At 48.3% G+C, this 24,775-nt stretch overlaps 1 protein-coding gene across 1 annotated transcript; it reads right to left on the bottom strand.

Moving 5' to 3' along the window:
• Positions 1–1,380: 1,380 nt before the first annotated feature.
• On the bottom strand, positions 1,381–24,382 carry LOC144159960 (neurotrophin 1-like). The gene is made up of 4 exons (XM_077691599.1): positions 24,296–24,382; positions 9,523–9,818; positions 5,331–5,594; positions 1,381–1,561 (listed from the first exon to the last, which is right to left on the bottom strand). The coding sequence occupies exons 1-4, from the start codon at positions 24,380–24,382 to the stop codon at positions 1,381–1,383; spliced, it is 828 nt and encodes a 275-aa protein (XP_077547725.1).
• Positions 24,383–24,775: the final 393 nt, after the last annotated feature.

The raw sequence follows: 24,775 nt of genomic DNA, 5'->3' as shown, positions 1-24,775 counted from the left end.
TACCATAACATGAAGAACCTGCACGTGACAGCACTTGGAGCTCACAACATGATTCCCTCAACACGGTTACACCATCTTTTATAAATAGTCTTTACCAAGTCACATAGTGTACTGTAGCTGCTTTCATGAAAGTAAAAGAAGATGTACGACATGTAGCGATGGCTGACGTTTCGTTCAGCATTACAAGATACTAGCTGAAAATATAGGCCTACTTTCTCCTCACTTCGTCAGGTAATAGACACTTGGGACATACCGGAGAAGTGTGCTTTCAATTTTTATGGCTGCAATCAACATCAAGCAGTCTGTGCTAGTGCTGCTGCTTAATGCTTCAAATGAGAGTTCTACGAACCGTAATGCCTAACTCACAACTTTAGTTTTAACCCGTAGGTTGCTGTAGCTTTTTCTGAACAGAGGGCTGCCTAAAATACCAACATTCAAGTGCTCACAATAAACTGCACATGAGTCTGCGTGGCTGTAATCGTGGGTATTCTAAAGCAAGGCATTGCAACGAACAGTTTTTTCATGGGAAAATGATATTTAATTCGGTCTACCTCCAGGAAATACCTGAAAAAATGGTGCCGCGCTTTCTCTCTCATTTTTAGGACCAAGAGCACACCCCAAAGAGGCCTTTCAGAAATTCGTACCCTTGCACCTCCAGAAGCACGGCCAATTCACTCACTAGCTTCAAACCTGTGCAGTAGTCCTGGCTCTGTGGTATGAGCTTTGCTTTATTGTACAGTGTGCGAAACACTTGTCTATAACAGCGAGTTCAACTAGTTACCTCTGAGAACTGCAGCCACTTTTCACAAATACGTCGAGGACAACAGTGGTGGGCTCAGACTTCAGGACGCCGCGGTAGTTTTCCTCAAATCCCTTTCGGGTGAGGCAGGACAAGGCTGGAAGTATGAAAGCCGTGTTATAGACATGCCGTATTTTCGCGCGTATAACCCGCACCAAAAATTCGAAAACTTCAGCGGCTAAGTAGGGGTCCGAATAATACGCGGGTTTTTTTTCGTTAGTGCCCCTTCACTGCAATGCTCGTTGTGCCGTGAAGAGGACCTTGTGTACAACAGCAAGGACTTGCAGTGACACTGAGTGAATTGTGACTTATTCTACTTGCTAAATATACGTTTTTTCTGTCCACATAGTATGTGATGTGTTGTTTGAGCAGTAGCTTTGGTGCAGCCTTTCCTGTATCAAATGTGCGGGCAATATGAAAGGATTTCTTTTTTTTTTTTTTCGGCGAGCTCAAAGTGGGGATGCGGATTATATGCAGGGGCGGGTTATACGCGTGAAAATACGGTGGCGTTGTCCTCTGTACAAGAGCTTAGCCATGGCAGCAGCCCAGTTCGTCTGCAATAGGGGTAACTTTGGCGGAGCTCAGTGAAACCGGAAGTCGTCCACGTAGCAAACGCATCCGCTGGGAATGGGGAACAGGTCGATGGTGGGCTTCTGTCCCAGGTCGTAAGGGTTGACAGCGATGAGCGGGTACAGCATCTCCCGCTGCTTGCAGGACGACTTGTAGCAGGGCACCATGTAGTCGCACGGCTTGTTGCGGTATCTGCATGCAAAGTTGGAGTATTGGCGTTGTAGTAGTAAGGTCCTCAAATAAGGGTCTACATGGGCGTTTCAGAGGTCCGCAACAATCTTACCCCCATTCTGTTTTCCTTTTTGCCAAACATTTCTGGGTATGCAAAAAGGTGGCTTCGCTGCATGACTTCGCTTAGCGCGTGTTTAGGGTTGGCTTTTTGCACAACACGCCAGCCATGCAAAAAAGCCAGACATACAGAAGGTAGCGTGTAAGTAGGGTTGTTCGTTTTAGGGTTTTATGTTTTTTTTTTTATCGGGTGCTATTTTTCGAACAAATATTCAGGAAGAAATCGGCTTTTTTTTTAAAGCATTCGAAAACTTGGGTTTTTTTTCGGGTTAACTCGACAGATGTGCTATGTAATAAACAGCTTCTCTAATGAGTTAAAATTGGTGTTTGGTTAAATGGGGGGAACATCAGGGTTGTCTAGCAAATACTCTCCGGAATTCGGCGTTTGTTTTGAAACGAAGCAGTAATGATGGCAGTAAAGAGCATTGCTAACTTCTAGGAAATTAAACATTTTATTTGCGAAAAGCTGGTTATCGATTTTTTACACATGCTTGTTTACATTCATTATCACCTGCAATCACAGCGTGTCGATCTCCATTCGAGACATGGGCTATTGTTGAGCGTACCAAAGCCAGGAGACATTAAAACTTTATTAGCTAAGCACAGCAATGTCAGTGCAACATTTGCCTGCCTTGAGTAGCGAGCGGTAGAGTTGTGCCAATACTCAACGAGTTCGAAATCTGAGTTGGTGGGGATTGCCTCCAGCATAGGCGTGCGCACAGGGGGGGCAGGGGGGGCGGCCGCCCCCCCTAATCATCTGAAGGGGGCGCCAAATTTGCCCCATGCCTTGCCGATGTAACACATGAAAGTAAAATTTCTGCTCAGAAATATTTTGTGTGTGTTGCAATTTATTCACATTGAAATAAAAATTTTATAACCATCCCTCTTTGCACTGCGTTCGCACCGCAAGGCCTTCAGTGAGAAGAGGTCGGGAGTTGCTCTGGGGGGGGGGGGGGGGGGGGGGGGGGGCGCAGCGGTAAGACTTTGCCCCCCCAAATTGAGAACTCTGCGCACGCCTATGGCCTCCAGCAAGCATACTGGTTGAGAACGGTGAGCAGTCAGCCCATGATATTGCATATCGATACTCTGAAAAGGCCCATTCGGGAAGAAATTGGGTTCAACCCGATTTTCCTGAAACATGTTTAGGGCGTAAAAATCAGGTAAAACTGGAAACTAACAACACTACATATAAGTGTTGATACGGCTGTTACCTAGCTGTGAGAGAAAATTGCTTGACGATGTGACACATATCACCATACAAGTCGGGCACAAAAGAAGGGCATTGGATAAGTATGTGGGCGACTCTAGGTGGAAGTGCAAATTGTTTGAGATTTGAACACGAATTGACATCGTTTATCACGGGTTCTCCCATCACTTTTTCCAGACTGAAAGGGTTCCCGGCATACTCATGTTGGATAACCGCTGTAGTGAGGCGTCTTGCAAGCGCGTAAAGAGACCTCGAATTTATTGGTCGCCATTGCCCTCTTGTATTTTTAAAGCGGAAGCTTCTTTAGTGAGATCGATAGAACCCCCTGTCAAAACACTAATGCAGTTTGCCCATAGACTGGTTGGCCGACCGAAAGGCTCTCGTACAAAAATAAAAAGGTCCTTCATATTTTGATACAAAACAGCTTAAATTGCTCCTAGAAAACTGTCTTCTCAGCAGTGCATCAGTGTTTGAAAGTGAAGCCGACTTTCAGGGTACAGCTAAGTGTAAGCTTGGCCTATGTAGCTGGCTTTCCCACATTGCCTGTACTGCAGTAAAGCATACTTTACTACGGAGGGAGTAGTCATAGTCATAGTTTTATTTGCACAAAGAGTTTGACCACGCAGTGGTGTGCACGCCAGGCAGAAAGGTGGCTGCGCTTACGCAAGTGCGCCTGCCCTTAACTCTTGTGTTATAAAAAGTATTCCTAAACAAATTACATTATAATTACGCGCTAAGACGACTCTACATGCGTGAAACCGGGTTTCTATTAAAACGATCAGCTGAAAATCGCGAAAACGGAACGGTTCTGGATGACACGAAACATGAATCGATAGATAAATCACGTATAGGTAGATTGTTCGTAGATGCGTTTATTTAGTGCGCGGAAAATCGTCGCTCTCGCGCTTCTCTCAACATTCTTTAGGAAGGGATGGTTGATTTTTTTTAGCAGCGATGCTGTTTAAGCCGGTGTTGGGCCGGCGAGCGTGCGCAGGAAAACCTCGCCGAACGATCACGTCATCACGCGCGCCGGCACCGCTGGACCGCCGAGAACACACTGGCCAGCGTTCGTGGCGTCATCTCTCGCGCAGTCTTCTCGCCAGTTCACGTGCGCGTACGCGCCTCAAGTGGGAAGCGCAGAAGCGCTCGCGCTACAGACGCCGAGTTCGCGAAGCCTGTTGCCGCCGGTTCTAGCACGTGTTGACACGGTCCACTTTGTGAGAGATATGAAAGCTTGCGGACAAAACGATCCGGGCCTGCCCGGTCATGCAGAACTTTCAGCGGCACGTTCGGAAATCCATGTGAGGTGCAACAGCCGAGTCTCCGACAAAGGGGAGTTTGGGGTGACGGAAGAAGAGCGTCACTCCCGAGGAAGAGGAAGCGTGGCTCGCCGCCACGCCCCTACTCGAGAACGGATGCGACGACTTTGATCCACTCCTGAAATACATGACTGGTACTGAAAATAATAATAAAAAAAATTCCGGGCCATCTCCTCTAACCTGAAACCTGAGGAGGAGCGAAGCATGCAGTGTACAAGTGCATTCTCGGCGCTTTGGCGTTCTTGCCCACGGAGATGAAACCGTTGGGGGCTAGAGGTATACAGTTCCGCTGTAAGTCTCGTGTCTTTGAAGCACGAAGCGTTCCAGAGCGAGGAGTTGGAAAACGAGTGTCCCGGTGTGTTTTTTTAGTACGCGTTACGTTCTAGCTCGAGGCGTTGGAGTGTCCCGGTGTTTTAGTAGGTTGACTACATGATACTACGACGACATGAGACGCCGACAGCCCGAGCCCCTAAGGAGCTTCGCCCCTAACAACACGTTGTACTTTAATGACCAAATGTTTATTGCTCTTTGGGAAGCTAACGACGACTACTCGCGGAAAACGTGACCGAGTCTCCAAGCATAACCACGCATAAACTGAAAAAAGCCTAGGTCGAGCCGCAAGCTTCGCTGTATGCCCAGTCTTTGCGCCAGTACTGCGAAGCTTCCCCCCCCCCCCTTTTTTTTTGTACATAGTGAAGTGTACACAACGTACAACCACAGATATTCAAGAAGTTCTTGGTTACAACAACGCAGTATAACGAGGTGTTTTAAATATTACTGCGAATGTTTGAATTTTGGTTAGTTTTACACGCCGAAGGTACAACTATAGGCTATAAGGCGCACCGTCGCAGAGGAGTATAAATTAATAGGAACCACCAGGCATTTTTAAGATGCATCAAAATATCGTGCGCGGGTTTATTTCGGCCTTCATCAGAAAGCAGAGCTGCGCCAGCCAAGAATCAAACCCGTGCCTGGTAGTTTAGTGCCTTATACCACTTATTCCTACAGAGGCTAAATATCCCTGCCTTCTTAGCCTCTACAGCAAGCTTCAGACTCCACATCGGGTATCTTACGCCCGATGAAGACACTCCCAGAACCACAGCATAGGGAAATTTGCAAAAGTATGTCATGCAAAATGGTCACGTACTTGCACTTCTCGACTCGGGTGACCTGCGGGAATCGCTCGGTGTTGACGACGGTCATCCAGAGGCCCTTCCAGTTCTTGGCCCAGCCGATGCGCAGGTACACGGCCTCCGAGCGACACACGAAGCTGCCGTGCTGTTTCTCGGCGGCGAAGGCCAGCGTGTAGTTCTCCACCCACTGGACCTCGTGCGGAGGGGTCTTGTACAGCGTGTGGTACAGGTCGTACATCTGGTTGTAGTGACGGTCCACGATGGACTGCACTTTCTCGCTGCAACAAGGGGAAGGGTTCGAAGAACACGCCTTACCAAGCAACCGCGGACGTCCGTGGAACGTCCGCAAAACAGCCGAACATCGAATGCCCAGTTTGGACGGCCACGCTACGTGCATGTGTGGATGTACATTGTCGGACGTAGAGTGGACATCCAGCAACGGATGTACCAAGGATAATCATTTCCACACGTCCGAAGGACATCCGCCCGTGTGCGTGCGAAGTCTCTACGAAGCAACTAATAGTGGCTTCAATTTAATATAAAAGCAAGAACAAAAAAACTGCTCTGCTTTTTAATTAAAAAGATTTTGCGCATCAACAACCTGACATATGTTGCGCTTCATCTGTTTATTACTAAAATTAGGGCTGTTTTTTACTTTTTTCAAGCACCTCACCTGCTCCAACGATGATCTCTTTGGGGAAGTATATAAGAATTGAAACCGCTAACGAAACATATATGTGAAGCGAGTTTAGTGTTTATGTATTCTTGTCTGCCCAGTAGTGCGTTGGGGTCGTGCGGTGTAGTATTCGTTGCAGGAACACAACCTTCCGGTTAATAAGGTTAATAAAAACGCAGTGTCTAGAGTTACGTCCGACGGAACCCAAATTGAAAACTAGAGTTACGTCCGACGGAACTTTAAGCCAGTTTCTAGAGTTACGTCCAACGTAACCCAAAATTGAAAACTAAAGTTTCGTCCGACGGAACTGTAAGCCAGTTTCTAGAGTTACGTCCGACGTAATCCAAAACTGAAAACTAAAGTTACGTCCGACGGAACTATAAGCCAGTTTCTAGAGTTACGTCCGACGGAACCCAAAATTGAAAACTAGAGTTACGTCCGACGGAACTTTAAGCCAGAGTCTAGAGTTACGTCCAACGTAACCCAAAATTGAAAACTAAAGTTTCGTCCGACGGAACTATAAGCCAGTTTCTAGAGTTACGTCCGACGTAACCCAAAATTGAAAACTAAAGTTTCGTCCGACGGAACTATAAGCCAGTTTCTAGAGTTACGTCCGACGTAACCCAAAACTGAAAACTAAAGTTACGTCCGACGGAACTATAAGCCAGTTTCCAGAGTTACGTCCGACGGAACCCAAAATTGAAAACTAGAGTTACGTCCGACGGAACTTTATACCAGAGTCTAGAGTTACGTCCAACGTAACCCAAAATTGAAAACTAAAGTTTCGTCCGACGGAACTATAAGCCAGTTTCTAGAGTTACGTCCGACGTAACCCAAAACTGAAAACTGAAGTTTCGTCCGACGGAACTATAAGCCAGTTTCCAGAGTTACGTCCGACGGAACCCAAAATTGAAAACTAGAGTTACGTCCGACGGAACTATAAGCCAGTTTCTAGAGTTACGTCCGACGTAACCCAAAACTGAAAACTAAAGTTTCGTCCGACGGAACTATAAGCCAGTTTCTAGAGTTACGTCCGACGTAACCCAAAACTGAAAACTAAAGTTACGTCCGACGGAACTATAAGCCAGTTTCTAGAGTTACGTCCGACGGAACCCAAAATTGAAAACTAGAGCTACGTCCGACGTAACTTTAAGCCAGTTTCTATAGTTCATATCATAAGCTGCATGCAGCACTGTGGAGGCTACATTGTTGTTAACAGAGCGCCCGTGAGGGGGTCTAACTCACCGCGAAGGAAAACGAGAGTAGGCGCCGGGTCCTTGCGGTTCCACCTGCCGAGAGGGCAGACTGAAATGTCCTTTCAAAACCCCCTTCACGGTGAGTTAGGCGCCCTCACTGGACACTCTATTGAGAACAATGTAGCCTCCACAGTGCTGCATGCAGCTTGTGATATGAGCTATAGAGTTACGTCCGACGGAACGGAAATTTTGATTGGGGGCGTGGGTGTTCTCACTTTTAAATAAACGTGGGTGTTTTCATCAGTTTTTCAGTTTCAAACTTTTTTCAAACTTTTTTCAAACAAATCAGTTTCAAACTTTTTTAACGTGGGTGTTCTCATCAGTTAACTAAAATGTATCGACATTTTTTATTCTGTGAAGAAATAAAGGAGTACCAGGGCATTCGCTTTATTATCACTAATCAACTATTTATTATTAGTGGTAGGTAATTGATCGATTAACCTTCCGATTAATCGATTAATGCTTTAGTCACGAATAATTGTTTTAACCAGTTCAAGCTTCTGAGCAACAGAAAGAAAAATGTCATGTTGAAATTATACGCAAGCATGTCGAGTATCATATTCGTGTTCAAATAACCCGCCTTACGTCAAGACAGAAAACGATGCCAGTATGCGAAAAGATGGCAGTGATAAAACCGAAAACAGACGGGAAAATAGCTACTCAATAATATTTCATCGACAACTCTTATCTCAACTCGTGTATCTTCATGCCACAGGGCAAAATTTCAAATAAAAACTGCAAATATACACGGTACAAAAAACGACCAGTGGGCAATTATACATACCGTTTTGCCGTTGTATAAACTATTTCTTTAGTAAGAAAAGCGCGATTAATTGGCGCCATCGGCACTCATGGCGGGCGCTGATGTTCCTGTTTCTAGAAAACATGTGAGTGACGAACGAGCTGATAAGCGTCGCGTCCGCATCATGCGCCGTGATGATGACGTACTTACCTCATCCGGAATGTGTCTGAACAAGTGTATGAGCATATTGATCTGATATGTACTACTACATAATTATTTTTGGTCATTTTTTTAAAACACACACAACCGAATAATCCATGCATAATCGAATTAATCGATGCCAATTAATCGGGTTGAAATATTAATTGACACCCAACCCTATTAATTACTCTTGAACCATGTAAATTGGTTCAAGAGTCTTCAAGAGCTGTAAATTTTTTGTGCTTTACGTTATGCCGGACGTAACTCAAAACATTGGCCTAAAGTTCCGTTGGACGTAACTTTAGTTTTCAATTTGGGGTTCCGTCAGACGTAACTCTAGAAACCAGCTTAAAGTTCCGTCGGACGTAACTCTAGTTTTCAATTTTGGGTTCCGTCGGACGTAACTCTAGAAACGGGCCTAAAGTTCCATCGGACGTAACCCTAGTTTTCGATTTTGGGTTCCGTCGGGCGTAACTCTAGACACTGCGTAATAAAAAATATGTGATTCCGCAAAGTTTTGCTGAACATCCAAAATACATCACAATTTTGAAAGTCCAAATGGACTCATGCTAGTATAAGCTGCCGTCATCAAGTGCAAGAAGGAATATATGTAAACCGAGCATATGTACGGAATTCTTGCATGGACATCGGTGTGTTGGGCAAAGCTGCATTCAGCTTCATACACATCACAGGACGGTACGTTCTGTAAATCAGAGCTCCAACTAGCTCTGTCGCCTTGCGATTCCCATTCGTTCGATATATCATAGCGTTTACTTGGAAATTAGTGTGGAGTGACTCTGATCGTCGTAACCGCATCTGCTCAAGCCAAATGAAATAGGTATTAAACTCCTTATTCACGAAACGCGAATCTGGGGACCATGCCGATTTTGTTTTTACAGAAACGGTTGGTATTAGTATGACTTCAGTGAGGGGACTTTGGCGGGAGTCACTGAATAATGAGTAGTTTCCAGGGCCGCTTTTTTGAACTGAGATCAGGATGCCCCTCGCAACTTTTAGGCTTCCGGGGTCCGTCAGGTTACGCGAATATGTTCTTGGTTTGTGTCCGGAGGGCTCGTACAGTCCCAAACTCATTTAGAGTTCATGTCTGACGTTACGGCATGCTATCGCAGAAAGCTTTCACGCTGTCACAATACTACCATCCGAGCAATTGACAGGATGACGCCATACGTATACGCGACACTTCAGACAGAAATTTAGCCACTGTAATAGACCACGCTCCTCCATCGCTGGCATTCACGTGGAGGATTGAAGGCGCGCTCGTAGGTGGGTAGCAGCCAACACCGCCTCATATTAATCTCCCGCACACTCACATGGGGTAGTCGTGGTTGAAAACACACAGGTCAAGGTCCCGCGCGCACGACGGCCTCCCGTGCACGAACCCCGCCGGGATGATGGAGGCGGCCGGCACGAGCGACGTGGTCACGTGCTTGGCCTTGCTGAAGCGACGGTCGCCCGAGAAGGGCGCCGGGTCCTTATGGTACAGCACCACCACGCCCCCTCCGGCGCCGCCCGAGCCGTGGTGGTGGGGGAACTCGGAGGCCAGTACGCCGACGGCCGTCCAGACGAGTGCCAACGAAGCGACGGGGAACGCGTCCAACAGCCGCATCTGCAACGGGTGGATATCGCCCTTGAAGAGCTAGCGACAGCCACTGCGCCGGCGACGCCGTAGAGCGCAAGGAACGGCGCTCCTGCCGACATCTGCAGTCACATGTTGGCGTAAACCCTCATTCACACAGCCGTTTTTCACCCCATCACGTCACCGTCACGTCACCGTCTTCCGTCATGGGCGACGATTTCTCGGGCGATTTCTCACCGAAAACGGTGCGACGGTGACGGGAAGCCGAGCTCTACGTTTCCGTTGCGTCAACGCGACGGGACTACGCCTGTGGTAAACCAGCCAATCAGAAAACAGATTTTTACGGCTAAATTTAGCGAAAAATGAGCACAGGTAAAAATCTAAGCCATTTTCTTTATTTTTCAGATTAAGCACGCTCATTTCTAGGCTAAACCAGAGTCCTTCAATGCTTTACTGGTCACGAAACTGCTCCGTAACTCAATGGGAGAGCTTCATATGCTGCGTTTGGCCGCCGCGCGGTGGCGCCACCCTCTCACTGAGGTCACTCCTCGGGCGGCGTTGCGCTGGCTCGAACGGCGGAGCCGCGACGAGTTGTGTTTGTTTTGTGCGGGAAAAAAATGTAACGTGCATATCGCGCTCTTGTGATGCGACTTAAGTAGTGCAACGACGATGTCGAACATGAGTTGCGTCCCGGGATGTCGTTCCTTGTACAACGATACCACAGAAAATGTTTGCTTGTTCTTTTGACCGAGCGACGGGCAGCTGTGTGACAAATGGAGGGGCGCCATTCCAAGGCAAGCAACGGGAGATTTGAGCTTCGATTATAAGTGTGCGACAGTGTGTGGAAATGCACTGTGTGTGAGAATGGAAAAAGCAATGTACCCTTTTGAGAGCATCGTGGACCTAGAATTGTACAAGGCTAACTTAAAGCCGGATTTGTGTCATATCAGTCAGGTTGTAGCGGTGCTTCATTGCCTGTTTGCAAACTTGTATTACCTTGCGCTCAGGCTCGCGTGTAAAAAAGCTTTGGGACGTCCTTGTGGTTTTACTTTTCATATTTCCTCGAATTATCCCTTAGGGTTCGTTTTGTTTGTTTTGTAACCGCGCGTGGCCGAATTCCACGCAACTCCGCGCAACTCACTTTATCGACGTTTATCTGTTCACGTCACACTGCGCACTGCTTCTTCGACGTTTGTGTTTCATTCTAGTCTTTTGTAGTGCAGGAGATCGCTAGTTCGCTGCGTTCAGAAAAGCTTTGCGTCGTTCTTGGCTACGTGGCAATATTCTGTTTCCTCCGTGTGCTGCACATTGCAGCGCGAAAAAAATAAATTTTTGTACGCTGGTCCACGCTCTTTTGTTTCCCTTCGTAACATTGAGATTTTTATGTTGCGTGTGATAAAATCCTTTTCATTGTTCTTTTTTCGCTTTCTGTTTTTGCAAGGATTGCAAAGCGTGGAAGCGGAAAGACACACGGTGCAAGATATACAGGGTGTTTCAGTGAACACTTTAAAAAATTCCTGAAGGTAGGCTTTTCAAGAAAAATAGGAATTCTCTTAAGGAACAAGCTATCAGGTTCGGCGGACGTCAGCAGTTATGAGAAACATGCGAATTACATAGTTAATTAACTAAAACTCTGTAATGAACTTTTTAATTAGCGAAGTTTGATGGTTATTGCCAATGGCGAGTTTGTAGCCACGGAGACGACGATAACGGACCAGTTTTTAAAGCAAAGAAAAATGCACTCTAGAGCCCTGCAGCCCGCAAAAACCAAGCTTTTTTTCCCCGTGAAACCGAAACGCAGCGCACATGGTGCGCCAGAAGTATAGTGCAAACGCAACATCCGCTGATGACGTGTTGCAGTGACTGTGTCGCCCAATTCAAAAAGGCTCTGGTGATTCCCCACGCTAGGGAATCAGCTGATATCAACTCCATCGCCTCTTGTATTTTTTCAATGACCAATGCTCACCTTATACCACGGCTAGCGTTATCTTTTGGCGCAAGAAAGAGGCTAGCCATTGCCCACAACACGGTCGCCCGTTTCGGGAGTCCTAGTGGGCGTTGGCGACAGTTTTGCTTTTCTTGTTTTATTGTCTCAACCACATCTGACGCGGCTACCAGACGTGCAAGATGGGAAACGTCACCATCCGTTTCTTTTTTTTTTCGTTAGGTTTATTTGCTGTTCGTTTATAATCGTTGTGTTAGAAAGCGCATCAGACAAAGGAAAGGTTTGTTTGGTGGGCGAGGAGGGCTTTCGCGACTGTGGCTGCTTGCTGAGGCTTCCTATAGCTAGGGAAAATTGCACTTACATTTCGAATTGGCCACCACATTCATTGAAACACGTCACCAGCCGACGTTGCGTTCGCTCAAGACTTTAACGCTCCTTCAGCGCCGAGTTTCGTTTTTGAGCGGAAAAGAGCGGCAGGTTTCCTCACGCTACAGGGCTTTAAACACCGACTTTTTCGTTGTTTTAAAAACTGATATGAAATCGCCTTCTCTGGGGCCACAAAATCACCATTGACAACAACCACCAAACTCCGCTAATTAAGAAGTTCATTAGTAGAGTTTAATTACCCACCTAACTAATGTGCACACCCTTGATACTATCTGGCGTCCGCCGCAGCTAGCAATCTCCTTCTGAAGAGGGTTTCTTTTTTTCTCGAAGAGCCTATTTTTAAGAATTTTTGAAAGTGTTCGCTGAAACACCCTGTATCTCTTCGTGTTTTGATCCTTCGCGTTTCTGCAGCGTTTTTAGATGTTTTCAAGTATTTACACACTCATCGAAACGACAATACTATTGGGCTATCTCTTTTAGCGTTCTGTGCATTCCAGAGCAATCAACGGATTCATTAAGCGTAGTCTGAACGACGCGTACTTGGTTTCTTTCAGTTTTTTTATTGTATTATCCATAGGCCCGCAGCAGTCCGTGACTACACAGCTACCGTATGTGTGGTATTTACAACTTTGCTTTGCTTTGTATTGCTTTAAGAAAAGAAGCAATATAGATTTAAAATCCGCAAACACGACGGCGCAGCGCTTGTGCCAGAGCACACAGAAGCCGTTGCCGTTCGCGGCCGAAGTTTACGGTAACTTACTTCGAAAAATAAAACCCCATTGAAGGCAGGTGATTAATACAATAACCGGACTATTCATCGCTAACTACTACGAAAAAAAACGCAGTTAATCAGCGCGCAGACACCAAAAGCAGCGAGCGTTTGCACGCCAAGAGCTGGCCAATACGCCGCACGCGCGGCGGCTGGATGACCTTCGTGCGGAGGTGGCGCCTGTAGCGGCGCGCGCGGTCCCTATATGAACCGAGAGCCGAAGTTTCGTGACCAGTAAAGCATTGAAGGACTCCGGCTAAACTGATCACTTGGCAGACGACCCTGTACTCTGACGGAGAGCTCCAGTACGAACGCCATTCCGCTATGTCTCCGTCGCGGTTTTTTGACGTGACGGTGCCGTGACGGAGAAGGTGACGGCTGTGGGAATGAGGGCTAACGCGTTGCCGACGGCACTCGGCGAACAGTGCGCACCGACAGACAGGACCGGCGGGCTGGCCGTACTTGCACTGCGGGAGCTCTTCCCCAGTTCCTTTCGATCCGCCCCCTCGCTTCTCTCCATCCCCCCACCCTCCCCCGTGCGTGGAAACGTAGCGGCATGCATCTCTTTTGCATGCGCGGAGGTGTGCGTTCGAATTTCGCGCTCAAACGATTCAAGTGCATCATGTCACGTCCAAGCGTCGAATGTTGCGTTAAAAATATGGTGTAGCATTTGAAAGTTTTGTCACCACTTTTTGTCGGCTCTCCTTCGTCCTTCGTATTGTGCGCCAACACAGGTATAGGGAAACCACGCGTTTGAAAGCGCTTCCTCGTGAAAAGGTACATTTAAAGTGGCCGAAGAACTGATAATTTGGGCTCCATATACAATCAAATTCCACTTGAACAACTGAAGAGCAAGTTTCTTTTTTTTTTTACTTTGCTTTTTTCAGAATGAGTCAAATCCACAAACCGAAACTAAGTCAGATAAAACTGCAGTGACAAGAAAAACTCGACAAAGTTCCCCTAGAAAAGCGGTTGCAACAAAATAGGTCAGATAACGCCCGGCGAACGTGTAGGCAGATCGTATTTCGTATCAAAAATGAGTCGGAGCTTGTACGGATCAGAATGAGCCGAATCCGATTTCACAGTGAGAGTTTACTTTTGGCGCGTCGTTATATAATCAGCATGGCTCCCTCCCTGTAAGTTCGCGGTTAACAGTCCCAGCTGTTAATATTAATTAATACATTGGTAATTAATTAGTAAATCACTATTCGCTTTATATTTGAATTACCTGTCCCGCACACTTTTTCCCAGCTGACATGTAAAACATATCATACACCAGGGGCATTTTTTTACCTGAACGGGTGCAGAGTAGTGCACTGTCGTGCAGACCAGTGCAAAGTGCTACTGGGGATATCAATGAGAAAAAAAAAATGAGCATATGCTGCACTACTTGCCCCAGCGCAGCCAGTTCAGGTAAAAAAAAAAAAATCCTCTAATAGCTTTGACAGCGTTGCATTTAGGTACGGTAACAAAGCTTGGCTTTTCTTCTCATATTCCATTTAGGTGGATTTGACTAATAAAAAAAACAGACACCTGAAATGATTAGACAATAGTCACGTACTCTATTGGGAAGGTGTTCATATAACAGAACGACGTATTTAAGTTTTTCGTTGTCGCGGGCCCTGTCGTTGTCCCTGCTATAAATTTCCAGCTGCATGCGCGTAAGAACAACAAGGCGCAGGTATTGAGCCCGAAAGCAACCATGTGGGTCTGGAACTATAACAGACGAGGGTGGAGTCACATTATTGCATGTTCCATTACAAGAGAGAAGGTGGCGGAGCCGTTGATGACCGACAGGTGGTCGTAAAGAAATTAAAGCCGTTCCACTCAATGTGAAAGCTGTCGGAAGTGCAGAGCAGTGATTCGCCGTAATGGGCTGTACCGCCGTTATCCGCTTACTGCTACTACCCCATGCAATTCAAATTTCCCGCCTTCGTGGTGCTCGTGCGCCCCTGCCTGAAACTGCGTCAGCGGGAGCTCTTTTGTGCTTTTCTTTCCGCACGTAGAGAGTGGTCTCTCGAGATTAGTGTAAACCGGGGCCTACCCCGGTCGTAAAAGTTGACTTGACTGCACTCACATGATCCCAGTAACCCTAGCCTGGCTCTGCTGACGGCAGTGATCTCTTCTAAATCGTTCAAGGACCCACTATTTGTGCTACTCGGCTACTCCTCCCTACCTCTTACCCCTCCTCCCTTATTATGGCCGCATGGCCTTCCCTTCGAAATAAAGGATTACAACAACAACAACAACTCTCCGCACGTGCCGGCGTTGCACTGCCACATTTTGCGTTTACTATCGTAAAAACCAACAACTCGGACGCTGCCGATTAATTACGTATATATTTTCCCTCAAATGTACCTATAGTTTTCTTTGCGTAAGCAACGGAAAGATGTATGGCAAGCGCCAGCGTTTCATGACTTTCGAACACTAATAAACCGCTTGGCTTTCGAAGCCTATGGGGTATACGCGCGAACAACACCGTTACCCCGGGACGCCGTCTTGGTGCTCTATATATTTGGGTCGAGCGAGCGAGCTAGGATGACAAGGCGGGCTCCTAAAGTGCTCTGCACTTAAAACGCCCCCAAGCACGCGCATCGCCTGGGAAATAAAGCGCAAAGAAATAGACCGCGCGCCTGTGTTGCTAGGTGACGCCTGGGCACGCGCGGATGCCACGTGGAGGCGAGAGGTGTGCTGCAGCGGCCGGCCGGCGGGCTCGCCTGCTCAGCGAAAGAACGCTGTTCGGCTGCCTCTCTCGTCGGCATAACACCCCGGAATAAACCAATTTCTTGCTGGTTTTGTTAAACCTGTGATTCTGTGAGTTGGGATGGAGTGCTTCGGACCATCGTGATTGGCTGCACATACATACACAAGAGCTCAAACAAGTTTCTGTAAGCAGGCACAACGCAACTCCGCCGCTCCAACACGCGAATACCGATTCAAAGTGCAGTTTGTACAAAATACCACACTAAGAAGCTCACCACTGTCGTATGCGGAACCGTAAGAACTCGGCCACCTATACCCGCCGCGGTGGTTCAGTGGCTAGTACGTTGTGCTGCTGAGCACGAGGTCGCGGGTTCGATTCCCGGCCGCGGCGGCCGCTTTTCTGATGGAGGCGAAAAGCAAAAAATGCCCGTGTGTATGAGATTTCAGAGCACATTAAAGGTCCCCAGCTGGTCGAAATTAATCCGGAGCCCTCCACTACGGCGCGCCTCATCGCCTACGTTGCGTCGGCGCGTTAATCCCTACAATCAATCAATCAATCAATCAATCAATCAATCAATCAATCAATCAATCAATCAATCAATCAATCAATCAATCAATCGTCCACCTAGCTCATTCAAGTTCTTGACAACAAAACTAGGGTCGTCGAACCGTAGATGGACACAGCATATTGCAGAATTACACCCCTGCACTCACCTGCCATATTTCATAACCGATTTCGCTCACCAATCTTGGCCACGAACTTCACAAAACCCCTTTTCATCGTTTTCAGTGCAATATACCCACTGTAGCCTGCCAACCTGGGTTTTAACTTTGTCGCTATGAAGCTTCTCCTCAGCTAGTGAAAAGTAGACATGTCCAATTGAACGCCCGAGACACTCTGCTTCCGCCCCGCGTTCTCTAAGGCCTTCTTCCCCTTGCCGAGATGATTTGCTGCGCGATTCGCTTCCGCCCAACGCTTTCCAATGGCTTCGATCCGTCTCTTGCGCGTTGCGCCGCTGCTCGCACCTTGGCGACGATGGCGGATAGCGCTGCCTGCGAGTTCGCTCGCCTGACTGCGTTCTTCCGCTCCCTAACTCCACCTGCTGTGTACTGGCGTGAACGGAGTCCAAGCGCCTGCTATGGAACGCCCTGCGCTACAGACCTCTTCAAACGCACGCGATCGAGGAACCGTTTCGCAGGTATACAGACGCCGACGTGGGCTTTTTTTCCCCTGCGAAATATATATGGAAATGAATCGCGCACCCCGCCTGAAACGCCTAAAGAGATCCGTCGCGTCAGACCCACGACCTCGCCCACTACGCATATCCACAAGGGAAATCGTCTGTAAGGACACCTGCGTTCAAATGCAAAAGGTCCACTGCAAAACAATCAAACGTAGCTAGCCACTGCGTATATCCCTGCAGTTTTAATGCTGGCAGTTACAGATTACTTAGACCTTGATAAAGCTTGCATAAGCTGTTTTTTTTTTTCTTTTCTTTCAAAATTGCGAAGCCTATGATTCGTTTTTGTTCGGATCTCTTAAGAGTGAACTTCCGAAAGGTGTCAGTTCCAGTCCAGCCACATCATCGCTCCCGCTAGCCCGAAACGTCGCCTAGTCCTCCCAGTACGGCGCCCACTCACCGTGCTAATCCGCGCGGGAATCCTAAGCCGCCGAGCGTCCATCGCTCCTTGGGCCCCTCCTGGCGTGCAGGCGGCGTGCGAGAGTGCGGGGACGTGCGGTCCGGCGCCCGGGTTTTAAGGCGGCCGGCGCTACAAAAGGTGCGGCCGGCCGGAACGGGGCCAAGGGAGAGTGGCCGGCCGCCCACCGGGCTTTGTTTCCGCCGACGGGATGCTACCGCCGCCAGCGACACCGCTAATTGCCTGTGCAGCCACCGCCACTGGGAGCACGAGGGCCTGGCCGGCACCCCTCCGGTCGTAGCGAAAAAACGCGCAGCCTTCTTCTCGGGAGGATCTCTGCTAACGTGTCATGCCTGCACGGTGCCGGTGGCACTGCTAAAAAGAGTGGTTATCGATGTCAGTTGTCATGAACCCTTTGATTGGCTTTGATATCTATCCCGCATAGGCTACTTGGCAGCAGAAAAGCCAGTCGAATTACACGCGGAACCGAACTATTCCGACTTGTTGTCGTAAAGGCCTCCGTGTATTGAGAACGTGGCCGACCGTGAACAGCCAGTCCACTGATATCCCCCCCACCCTCCCCCTTTGCCGGTCTATTCCCACAAAAATGTCGCCCTCCCATGCACCGCTGCTTGTAAATTAGCTTGTGACACTGCTGCTATTCTGGCAGTCCACAAGACTAAGTGAGGTGTGGTGACATTGTGTGTCTCTGATATCGTATTGGGGACTATTAGGCGGAGCAATTGCCGGCAGTTATGCAAGGTTAAGTCAGCCTCATCCAACAATACATACTACTACTACACATAAACGCACAAAAGACATCGCGGGCATATATGGGAAACTCATACGGGGTTTAATCCCACCCACCGGGCGCCGACGTTGAACGTAGGCAAAGTTGTATTCGTGAGTTCTTTATTTCAGGACCATCGGTCATGGTCACTTTGATCTTAGTAAGAGGCTGAGAATTGCCCCACCTGTCCCCATTTCCTACTTTATGTTCCCCACCGTTTTCCCTGGCGAGCGATGGCTATTCTTGCTGTCCAGTTCCGCCTAACGGCCGCTCGTGGAGAGGCTTTCGTTACCCTCCGAAGGATCAGTTCCGGCTGGTCACCACGGTTCAGGTGGCAAAGCAGCACATACAATCCTGTGGAGAGGGAGCGTGCACTCTCATCCAGAGCGTTTCGCGCTGCCATGCTCTAAAATGTTTTTTAAGCGAAGCTTTCAATGCCTCACTGATGGCGTCACGTTCATCGCGCAAAACGCACTACAGGAGAGCCAATGCGCACAATGGTTTCAACGAAAAGAAAATGCCTCCCGCGGTCGGAATCGAAGCAGGGTTCCTCGCGCTATGAAGTTGACGTCTATGCGATGGCGCCATTCCAACATGGTGGAAGCAGTTTGTATTTTGGACTTTGACATTTATACATCACGTTGCATGGGAGAAACCTTTTGACCACCTTTATCTTAAGAAGAGGGATTTGACTTTTTTAAAGACGATAGTCTTTCTTGGGCTACTTAAACCCATAAAATTTGGCCTGTCTGTATGTCTGTCTATCTGTCTGTCTGTCTGTCTGTCTGTGACTCGATTCAGCCACCCGGCCAAAGTAATAATAATATTGCGCAATAGTCTTATATACTCACCGCCAAATGTAAACGTCTAAGCCCGGTTTATATGTTCACACTTGTCAATTTTGTTGAACAAGAACAAGAACAAGACATTACGCAAATATAAGACATGAAATTAGTAAACAAGGGATATTTACAGTGTTCCTTTATTAAAAAATTCATGGATGCTTGGTTTTTCGATAGCAAATGATATTCTACGTCTACTGCAGAAAACCGCCGCCTCCTGGCGGCTTATGAAAAATCACGCGGCAACAGCAACGAAAGGTTTCACTAGCTAGGTTCCACGTTCTGCTTGGAACGCACGTGGAGCACGGCCACGCGGTTCTATAAACCTTGTAGTCGGCCGCCTCCATTCACGCGCGTCTCCGCCGTACTGCAGCGCTGGCATCGAGGAACCTGGCCTGTAGCAGTGGAACGCGGTAAATTCAAATTGCCTTGCGCAAACCTTTAGTGTGTTTACCTTGGGATGAGCGCGACGGTACTGGAACAGCATGAGAGGTGAGCGGGAAAGCAAAGAGGGGCATTTCCTTGGAAATGTCTACAAAGGCTATCGTCTTTTGACGACATTTGCAACGAAAGGAGGAGATACGTGGCCAATTTTTCTCCTATCATTGTCACTCTATCCATGCTATAAAGATAGGTATAAGCGGTAAACATTTGCTAATTACCTTACCACATGAAAGGCGCGAGTTTTTCGGCTTATTTCAGTGCATTTTTGTAAGAAGAAAGCTGTTCGAAAGGGTCGTTTCCCCTTGCACTAATGGCGACATACTGCAGGGCTAAATTTAGCGGACTCCTGAACTTGCCGGCGAACAAAGATAACCATAAAATGGATGAAAACCACATTTGGAAGGCTTAGATAGCAAGACCAAATATTCTAAACTGTGGCTTAAGTGCGGTATGGCGGCCGCAAACGGCGCATGGTGTTAACTAAGTATTAAGAGTTTCTAAGCATATACAAATAACTAGTTACATGGGTTAACCTACTTAATTAGCCACAAATGACACTTCTACATGTACTGTGCTTTGGGTAGATGAAATAAACCGCGATATTATTCGACATCATGTTTGAAACGTTGCCAAGAGCTGCTCGAGCGAACAGTCAGGTCAGATGTGCAAGTGACCACTCGAGTGTTCGAATGAACAGATCAGGCGGCTCGAGTGTTCACGGCTTTCTCTGCAACACTTTGCAAGGGTGCAGACGGAGAGAGAGAGAGAGAGAGAGAGAGAGAAAGAGAGAGAGAGAGAGAGAGAGAGAGAGAGAGAGAGAGAGAGAGAGAGAGAGAGAGAGAGAGAGAGAGAGAGAGAGAGAGAGAGAGAGAGAGAGAGAGAGAGAGACTTTATTTTGGCAGGAAGACTCCTCCAGGTCAAGTGGGGGAAGTGGGAGTAAAAAGGGGGGTGTTTGTGGCTTGTGACATCTTGAAGACGGACAGTTCGAACAGAAACCGGTGTGCTCCTAGAACCGCAGAATGGCTGTATTTAACGGTCGTAAACTGCCTAAGGCATTGCTGGTCAAGTTCATAGGCTACTAGTGCCTCAAGTGTCTTCCCAAATAAACCACGCCTCCAGTGCATACACCTACTCACCCTCCTCTTCCTCCTGGGCATACTGCAAGGGCCCATCATCCCGCCGCGGTTGTTTACTGGGAGTGGCTAAGGCATTGTGCTGCTGCCAGCCGTTTTAGTGATTGAGGCAAAAAACGCCCGTTAAGATCTCCAGGTGGTCAATATTAATCCGGAGCCCTCTACTACGGCGCGCCCCACAGCCCAGGCACAGCTTCGGTGCGAAACTCCCCCCAGCATATTCTTTTTCGGAGTCATCTGCAGATACGTCTCTTTGGGCACTTGAGCAAGCGTTCGTGCCTTGCAATGTAGTGTGGTGACGTGACAGTGGCATGGCGCGTTAACGCTACAAGACCTGCTCGCCGGTTAAAATCTCCGTTGAAGTGTTTTTTTTTTTTTTTTTCAGTCTAGGCATTCGTTTGCATTTATTCGCTTGCACTCTTTTTTAAAGCGCAGCTTTCTGTATCTCACTGATGTCGTCTGCAGTCCACCCAAAACGCAATGCAGGAAAATCATCCCTCTCTGACGATGATGATGATCGTTAATGAAGTGAAGAAAAATGATGGTGCTTCCCGTTTCCGGAATCAAACCCGAGTATGTCGACGGGGCCGACGTCTATCCGATTGCGACATTACGACATTTAGGAAATAAGTAGTGCCCCCCCTCCTTGTAACAACCACGATGGTTGAACGCGAAGCTTTCTTCGTGCGAAATCAAATTGCGAAGAGTCAAAGTCAAAGCTCAACAAGTCGAAGTCCAAACCGGCTGCCGGGCTGCGAGTCAAGTCAAAGTCCAAACCCAGACGACAAAGAAGGAATCCCTCAAGAGAAAGCTTTCCGCTCAACCATCGGCGTCGTTAGATCATGAGGGCGACGGATCTCCGGTAAAGATCTTCAACATAACCACCGACGTTGCACGACGATGAATTATTGAGAATTGTCGCACGATGTTCTACTTCAAGCTTCAAATAGCACCTGCGCACCTAAAAATAATTCCGTAAATCAGGGCTAAAAATTGTTCCTTTTCGGTGCATTCAAATTAACGAGATATTCTCGCGACCTCGACCTGCAATCAATTCTCACCTACCGAAACAAGGATTCTACTTGTTCGACGAAACGAACAAACCTCACCTAACGTAAACGTCACATATGTCCCGATGGTGATGTGTTAAGCCCTATTCTCGAATGAAGACTGGATGCCCATCGCCCCAAAGAGCGGCACAAGTGGAACTCGCCGACGCCCTGACGTCTTTCGTTGAGAGGGCCTGTAACAACAGTGTCGGAACACACGGCGCGTGTGGTGCAACGGCGCGGAGCGGACGACGCGTCTTTAGAACCTCCCGGTCGTCGTGACCTTCTCGCCGCATCGTGGCGTCGTCCCTTTATCTCCGAGACTGCGACAGACTCTCGCGTCCTCCTGAAAGGCTTTCGGACGCGACATAACGCTGCCGAGGGTGCGCTCCTTACGGGCGAAAGCCATTCCGGCTCGTTCATGGGGGCACCGGACGGTTGATTGTATTCGCACCGTGTAACGAGCGTGCTGGGAAGTGGACTATTCGGCTGTGTGCTTTGTTCGCAAGCTGACTGGTGTGCTTGTTATATCCTCGAAAATTCGTAACGGAACAGTCCAAATTCGATAGTGCACGTTTCACCTCGTATGCACTTCTGTTTCGATGTCTTGAGTGGTCCGTGTCAGCGTTGCTTGTACTGGACGCTACTGCGAAACAGACGCTGGTGCGGGAGGAGCTCATGTCGAAAGCTGGCCCTGACCCGATGCTGGTGCTGCTCGTTCCGTATGCAGGAGGGGCGGGTCGGGGGTATACGGAGAGTGCTTGCGGCTATCTATGCAATGAAAAGAGCGCTGCGCTTTCATGTGCCCCTGATCTTTCGACACGGGAAGCGACGTGGCCGGTCTTCGAAGTTATGCGCGTTGTGTGAGCTCTTCCCCTGAACGGTGCGCACGAGAAAGGCAAGAAGAGTTTCAGCGCAGCTGAAGACGACCTTCTGAAGACAGCGAGACGTGTCGATGCCGATTAAGGGGCAACACGTTTTGTGTGCCCGTCTGCCGGTTTGTCTGTGACGTGTCTGTATACGGGAAGGTTAGAAAGAACTATATCGACATAGTTGTGGACGTGTTTGACAAGATGAAATGCAATGAACAGAGCACGCGGCATGTGCAAATGTGCAAAGTAAGTTAAACAGGGTTAGCAGGCGCTTTGTGGCTCGACGAATCAGTCGTGATGATGGTAATCGTGCGAAGAGGGACCGCGTTTGGTCCACCGTTCACCCAGAACTAAATTGGCGCAGGTACTGTTGCTCGCCGTGGGAACGGTCTCATAATTTCCCACAACATACCCGATCTAGTTCGTAACCTATAGCCTAAACTGGAAGAAAACGCAGTAGGACGACGAGAAAAAAATAATAACAAGTAGGCTTAACAAGCGGTCACTCCAACGGGGACTGAAAGTGATCAACACAAATTCCAGCACCCATTTTAAATGGAACCGCTCCATTGTTTTTTTATAGACTCCCTCACGACAACGAATTCTTTCATCGTGTGGGTGAGGTGGAGTAAAATAGGCCTTCCACATCCGCAGGGAAGACATACCACGTCGAATAACTGTCACGTACACAGTTTACGTCAATTGAATTCTGTACAAAGGAGTCAAAGCACTCGAACGCATCAGCAGGTACCGGCGCACTTGCAGCTTCCTGGATTCCACGCTCACAATGGATCGAACGGGTATCCCCCTCTTATGGGTATTTGCTGTGCAAAATATGTCCAGCTCGAGCTGGCTCCACCTTGTCAACGCTTCCGTCTTTGTTTTAACTAGGCTGGCTTTTACTGAAACGAATTTCTTTGATTGCGCTATGGCAGTTTTCGTTAAAGCAGTCGGAGCAAGACGGCAAGACCACCTTATTTGTCAGCTCGAAATACACGCATGCAGGCTGCTTGCATTGGAGAAACATAGTCGCCCCGTTGATAGCTTGCACCGCTGAGTTGGCTTCTAACCGGTTCTATGTCAACGGGCTGTCTTCTCCCTTCGGGAGGCACTGTTCTTGCTGTTCATTGTCCGTCTCGGCCACTTTTACATTGGTTCGTGCGCGGATACATCTGGCTTAAGGCAGGGATTGGGTCCCATTTTCAGAATGCTGGTAATAACCTGGTCGTGGTGACCCCTTCCAGCTTTCATATCGTGTCGTTTTGACAGATGCTCTGTGGTGCTGCGCCAAAGGAACTTGGTGGTATGCGCGACTCGTTGCCTCCATGAACGTTGCAGGTTTCCATCTATCAAGTCGCCATCCCTCAAAGCAGCCACAGCTGCCTTTTGTAGGGCAAGCTACACTGGCCGAGGTAAAGCAGTTTCGCGTGGACCTTGAAGGGCCGTGCTGCGCAAGCGCGAAGAGCATTGGATTGGATTAAATTAGATTGTATTGGATTGGAATTGGAGTACGGGCGTGTAGAGAATTTGGTCTGCACATTCGCCTGTCTGCGCATTCCAGAGAAGTGACGTCATAGCCGTTCCAGACGCACTGGCGCCGGCGCGTGCCCAGCTGTGCGCCTCCGTTGCGCAGTAGCCAAGTCTGACGCTGCGCCGGAGTCGCTTGATAGCCGTTTCGCGTGGTTCCTGGAGAGCCGTGCTGCGCATGCGCGAGGAGCAGTAACTGGACTGGACTGGACTGGACTGGACTGGAGTGGACTGGAGTGGATTGGAGTGGAGTGGACTGGATTGTATTGGAAATCGTTTTAGCAGCAGTAAGCATGATAACCAGCTAATCCTAGACAACCAGGAAAGTTAAGAATAACCAGCTGAACCTTAGTTCACGCTACGTATATCCTGGCATATAGCCGAGCCAAGCCACTGCTAATTTTTTACCTCGGAGCGGATGACGGGGCACACCCGTTTGGCGTGGTTGAGCGCGGGCTTCACGAACGGACAGTCCGTTGACTTCTCTGGGAACATTGTCTTTCAGAAGGCAGACGCTGATGTGTTTTATTCGACATGAAGCAGCAGCAATGTGACTCACTAAAATGGCTGGGTCGTTGATGCCTGAAGGAACGCAAAAAACAAGGCCGGCACTGAAGGGGATATTACTTAACTGTGTTTTTCTGGGTAGGTTGGTTCATGGTTTAAACTTGAAAAGCGAGTTCACTGGAATGAGGGCGAAGAATAAGCAGCGGACGGGGCAATTAGCGCTCTGCGTGCGTTTTGTTGAGTCGAAAAAACGTCGCCAGGTGGTGTGAGTTGATCCGTATATAGCCCTCCATTACGGCGCGCCTCATATCCGGCGTGCAACTATTCAGATTTGAACGCTTCGAGTCAACGCACTGGTCTCCGTATAGAAGAATTACCTGC

This window comes from Haemaphysalis longicornis, unplaced genomic scaffold, assembly GCF_048455015.1.
Source record: "Haemaphysalis longicornis isolate Haplotype H1 unplaced genomic scaffold, Haemaphysalis longicornis Haplotype H1 scaffold_10, whole genome shotgun sequence".
Taxonomy (NCBI): domain Eukaryota; kingdom Metazoa; phylum Arthropoda; class Arachnida; order Ixodida; family Ixodidae; genus Haemaphysalis; species Haemaphysalis longicornis.
The sequence above is the reverse complement of the archived record's forward strand: the minus strand, read 5'-3'. Positions and strand labels throughout refer to the sequence as shown.